General features: G+C 35.8%; 1 protein-coding gene across 1 annotated transcript; it reads left to right on the top strand.

Annotated features, from left to right (window-relative positions):
- The first annotated feature begins 1452 nt into the window (after positions 1–1452).
- LOC112511234 (cytochrome P450 CYP82D47-like) lies at positions 1453–3711 on the top strand. Its single transcript, XM_025116769.1, has 2 exons — positions 1453–2428; positions 2987–3711. Exons 1-2 carry the CDS (start codon positions 1466–1468, stop codon positions 3611–3613), a joined length of 1590 nt encoding a protein of 529 aa, XP_024972537.1. The 5' UTR covers positions 1453–1465; the 3' UTR covers positions 3614–3711.
- The last annotated feature ends 2343 nt before the right edge of the window (positions 3712–6054 follow it).

The following is a 6054-nucleotide window of genomic DNA, read 5'->3' as shown; positions in this document are numbered from 1 at the left end:
CTGAAATAACTTGAAGTATAACTACCCAGAAACCAGACCAACCTAAAAACATTGTTAATTCAAAGCACAACCATTCAAAATATATGATTAAAATTCAAATTTCATAATTGTCACCCTTAACCCAAGGCACACCTTTTATGTCATCCTTATTCCAACATAAAATATAACCATAACAAAATCTATCATTTTTCCCAAAAATGACATCAAAACAGTTTCATAACATAAACTTATATTAAGAACTTTACGGTTCTATACCCAGTTTCATCATCAACTCAAAACAGCTTCAAGAACAGTTTTGTCATTTTTTCATGTAAGAACCATCCGATTCATTATTTCAAATACCAAATAAAGAAAGTTGATAATATACAATTGATATAGATGGTTATTTTAGGCATCGAGTTTTCTTGGCCTTTCGTATTACAGGGTTGGTAGAATTTGGTAAGTATCTAAACCATTCCATCTATTTTCCGTTGTTCGATTTTGCCATTAATGTTTTTAATTGACATAAAAAGGTTAGAAATTATTAATGGGTAAAACATATAATTTGCTTTATAGTCATCAAAATGGTGTTTTTTTTATTAACCTGAATATCCAACCCGCTATACGAGCCATCTAATTCCAGGGCGACCACCTACTTTGCAGATAGCCCGGAGTCACCGCATTTGAATCTCCGTGGCCACAAGATGATTTTTATTTCTCCTTGGATTTGAACTTGGGACCTCCTGATATTTTTGACTTTTGGAGCCAAGCTCAAACCAATCAGGCACCACCCTTCAAAATGGTGTTTTAAGATATACACTTTAGACTTTGAGAGCATATAAAAACCATCCAATGTACATGTCTTAAATCACGCTTCCGGTGCCATCGATAATCTACTGGTATGTCTTACAATAAATCTAATATCAAAAATACCATCGATTTGTTCAATTAAATTTCTTTTTCTTATCACTTAATTATTGTGGGGCTATTTTGATACGAATTGTCGTATAATTATAAAATGTCGTATTTTCACTGACATATGATCAGAAAATCACAGTTCTAATATCATTCGAAGATTATAATCAATATCTTATCCAAAAGTTTTGTGGATGTGAATGTTTGAGTTTGAAAATCTGAACATTATCATCCAAACGAAATCGAACACGAGATTGACCTCTAGATTTGAAATAGACTTTTTCTATAAAAAAAAAGATATGATAACAATGCAATTACATGTGTGCGCGGTAGATCCAGGAAATTAATAGGGGTATGTTGGATGGGGCTTGGGGGAGAGAAGTATTTGGCCATATGGGACGGGGGAAACCATGTACGATGGGGTGAAAATATAAAATTTAAGCTAGTCAACAAAAGTTTTTGTTTTTTAACCGGGGGACTTCCCCCATTGCTTAAAGGCTGGATCTGCCCCCGTGTGTGTGTATATATGGAGGCTCACGTTTGGAGAACTATGTACCAACACCATTTATTCATGGATCACTTCCCTTTGCAAGAAAATTATGGTCTCATCATACTTGAAGCTTTGGCCATAACTCTACTCCTCTACATCTTATCCTTCAGATTCATTTGTAACAAAACCACTACAACTGTACCTGAAGCAAGTGGTGCATGGCCTATAATTGGCCATTTCAACCTTTTTGGAGCATCATCGAGTCTTCCTCATCTAGCCTTGGCATCCATGGCTGACCGATATGGACCAATTTTCACTGTTCGACTTGGCATACGAAGAGTCTTGGTGGTGAGTAGTTGGGAGATTGCTAAGGAGATCTTCACCACCCACGATGTGATTGTTTCCAACCGTCCCAAATACCTTGCAGCCAAGGTTTTGGGACACAACTATGCTTCTTTCTCATTCGCTCCTTACGGTCCGTATTGGCGCGAAATCCGTAAAATCGTCTCCATGGAGTTGTTGTCCAGTAGCCGCCTGGAGAAGCTTAAGTTTATTCAAGTGTTTGAACTGGAGAACTCCATTAACAACATGCTCGAGCTTTGGAGGGAGAAAAGAGACGCGAATGGGAAAGCGTTGGTGGAGATGAAGACATGGTTTGGGGACCTGACTATGAATACAGTGCTTAGAATGGTCGCCGGAAAACGGTATGCTGCAACTGATCGTTATGACGATGAAGATTGGGAGGAAATGAAGAGGCGTCGGGAAGTGATGAGGGAATGGTTTCTTCACGTAGGGAGGTTTGTGGTGGCAGACACTCTTCCTTTTCTAGGGTGGTTGGATTTGGGTGGCCATGAGAAGACCATGAAAAGAGTTGCCACAGAACTAGATTCCATGCTTGAGAATTGGTTGGATGAGCACCGCCGGAAGAGGGCTTCCGACGCCACTTTGCCAGAAAAAGACTTCATGGACGTGATGATGTCCGTGGTAGAAGCTGACGTCTCACCGGATTATAACGCAGAAACCATTATTAAAGCTAATTGCATGGTGCGTACGTGCCGATGGCGGTAACATCACTCTTCATTTACTCCTATGATCTACATATAATGAAGGATCGATATTCTTGATTGTATAATCACTACAACAAAATCGAGTTTATAAGACACTCCCAATTTTTAAGCATCCTAATAGACTTCTTTATATGACTTAATTTATAGGACCAAAAAAATGAAGTGTCATATCTAAAGACGTTGTAATAAGTTTATATGACATTTTTTGACATCGTAATAAGTTTTTTAGGATACTTTTAATATAAAGTGTTCCATTAGTAACTTTATAGGACACTGTTTGAAAATTTGTCCTATAGAAAATGAGTTTATAGGGCACTTTTTGTTGCTAATACGACACTTTGTATTAAAAATATCCTATAAAACTTGTTAAAACGTCCAAAAGAGTCATATAAACTTATTACAACACCTTAGATATGACACTTTATATTTTGGTCCTATAAAGAGGTCTATTGGGACACTTAGAGATTGAGGGTATCCTATAAACTCAATTTTGTTGTAGTGAATCTAATGTGTACTAATATAATTTTTTTGGCAGACTCTTATTGTAAGTGGCACGGATACAACCGCTGTAACGCTAACTTGGGTGCTCGCTTTGTTACTAAACAACCGCTATGCTCTCGTAAAGGCTCAACAAGAAATAGAGATGCACATCGGGAAAGATAGACAAGTAAACGAATCAGATATAAAAAACCTCGTCTACCTCCAAGCTGTAGTAAAAGAAGCATTGCGACTATATCCAGCCGCATTGCTTGGAGGTCCAAGAGCCTTTTCGGAAAACTGCACAGTAGCTGGATACCATGTCCCGAAAGGCACATGGTTATTAATCAACATGTGGAAGCTCCATCGCGATCCGAAAATATGGTCAGACCCGTTAGAGTTTCGACCGGAGAGGTTCCTGACCCCTGACCATAAGGATGTTGATGTTAAGGGGGGTGACTTTGAGTTGATTCCTTTTGGTGCAGGAAGAAGATCATGCCCTGCTATAGGTTTTGGACTTCAAATGTCACATATGGTTGTAGCCACTTTGCTACATAACTTTGACATGTGGACTCCAAATGGTGAACCTGTAGATATGACTCCAACCGCTGGCATGACAAACGCTAAGGCAACTCCGTTTGATGTTGTTTTTGTCCCACGCTTGGTTGCAAAAACTATTGGTTGAACACTTCAATTCACGACGACGGACCGATTAATGTTCAAGTTTCGTTTTTATTTTTATAAGACATTACTTGGAAAAATGAAATATAAAAATTTCACTACAATAAAATCGGTTTTATAGGACACTTCCAGATCCTAAGTGTCTTAATAGACCTCTTCATATGACTTAGTTTATAGGATCAAAAAAAATAAAGTGTTCTATCTAAAGGTGTTGTAATAAGTTTATATGACGTTTTTTGATGTCGTAATAAGTTTTTTTAAGACACTTTTAATATAAAGCGTCCCATTATCAACTTTATAGAACACTATTTGAAAATTTATTCTATAAAAACAAATATCCTATAAAAAATTGAGTTTAATGACACTTTCTCAAAAGTGTCCTAAAGTTGATAATAAGACGATTTATATTAAAATTGTTCTAAAAAAAACTTATTACGACGTCAAAAAACGTCATATAAACTTATTACAACACCTTTAGATATGACACTTTATTTTTTTGATCTTATAAACTAAGTCCTATAAAGAGGTCTATTAGGACACTTAGGATTTGGGAATGTCCTATAAAACCGATTTTGTTGTAGTGTTTCTTATAAAATACGTGTTAATAGGACAATTTTTCGATGTATCATATAAAAAAAGCTAATACGAGACTTCGTATTAAAAGTATTTTACAAAATTTGTTAAAACATTAAAAGACGTTCTATAAAATTATTGTAACAGTTTGCATAGGAAACACAAGTGTTTAGTCCTAAAAAGTAATCTATTAGGACATTAAACATTTTTTTTGTAAGGGTGTCCAGGCCAAAGCCCGACTAATCCCCGGCAAATTTGGAGGCTAAACATGGCCCCACTTAAATGTCGCCAACACTCCCCTCCCAGGGCTCGAACTCGGGTTCATGACTATGTCATGCCCAAGCTTTTACCACTAGGCTAGAAGGTCTTTGACGACATTAAACATTTTTAGTGTCATATAAACCTAATCTTATTGTAACGGATTATTTGTATAAAAAAATGTGATATATTAGAAAAACATAAGTAAATAATAGACTAATTATCAATCATAGTCTATGATCCACAATGTTAAGTAAGTCGGTTGTCGGTTACAAATAAGAGTAGTAAGTTTAATATTAACTAGTGTTTGATACTGTAAGTTGCACGGTGACAAAATTCTTTTAGAAAATATTGAAGTTGGCCAAATTAGACGATGATCACGTTTACATATTAAATTAATAAGAATCAATATTACATTTGATATATAAGAATCAACATCTTGTTACTATATTGACCGTTGTTTTTAATTCCAAAAGTTTAACTTTTAAAACCATTTGAAACTTGATTCTAGTACAACACATGTTTTGCACTTGATTCTCTTACCCCATGCAGGTTTTGTGGATATAAGTTGTATATGGAAAAGAAAAAAAAATCAATGTATCTTATTATTGTTGATCAAGTGGTTTTCTCCAATCTTAACTCTTTCTTTATTATCAAGGGTAAAAACATTATTAGTTAAAAGTATGATACTTAGGAGCCGTTTACCAAACACTTACCCAGGGTAAATGCTTACCAGTAAAATTCAACACTGTCAGTTACTCACCGGGTAAGATTTTACTCCACCAAAACGGTATCATATGCAATAATTTCTCTGGTAAACGCTGACCATGGTAAGAATCGTCGCTCGCACTTACCAGGAAAGACTCTCGATCTTTGTCTTCGCTCTTACCGGATAAAATTTTTGGTCCTTGCTATATGTATTTGGTCAAGGTAATGTGATTTGTTAAGCTTTACCCTTTAGTAAACGACTCCTTTAAAGTATTAAAATATGTAAAATTATAAAAAAAAATATTTTATTCTTATAATATAATTTTTGTGATGTTTTATTTGAAAAACGCAACATGGGCCGGGTAGAAAATAAGGCCGTTGTGCAAGCCCATATATAAATATCACCCTACCTGTCCTTTTTCACATTCAACAATCAACACGGATGGAGAGAGCCAGAGCCAGAGCCAACCAACAACCACTCCATCTCCGATCTCCGGCCAACCTTACAACCCTATTTGTTCTTCCATTTGAAACCCCCTCTCTCACTTTACTTACTTTCATGATTCACAAATCTTTTACAGCTTTTTGCTCGAGGATAAACGGTTGGGGGTTTGAAATCGTTCCAAAATTGATACATGATCTCATATCAAGATATTATCCAATTATTCTTGAGCCAATTCCAAGATATTATCCTATTATTCATCTCATCCATCACAAGTTAAGTGACACTATTATTGGTTTTTACAGTGACTTTCTGGATCGACTAACACAAATTTCGGTTTCCGTTAGAAATAGAAGCATAGCCTTCGATAACATTTCATCGTTTCCTGAAGCATATGTTTGTATAAGCTCTACAGGATACCCGATCATATGTATCATCCAAAAGCTTGTGTTGCATACTATAAA

This window comes from Cynara cardunculus (genome assembly GCF_001531365.2).
Source record: "Cynara cardunculus var. scolymus isolate 2C chromosome LG 4, CcrdV1, whole genome shotgun sequence".
NCBI lineage: Eukaryota > Viridiplantae > Streptophyta > Magnoliopsida > Asterales > Asteraceae > Cynara > Cynara cardunculus.
This window is presented reverse-complemented; position numbering and strand designations above follow the sequence as displayed.

Excerpts from the sequence above, each read along its gene's own strand:
- LOC112511234 (XM_025116769.1), top strand. The coding sequence starts at position 1,466 with ATGGATCACTTCCCTTTGCAAGAAAATTATGGTCTCATCATACTTGAA. Across the intron at positions 2,429-2,986 it reads TTATTAAAGCTAATTGCATG|ACTCTTATTGTAAGTGGCAC; the intron begins GTGCGTACGTGC and ends TTTTTTTGGCAG.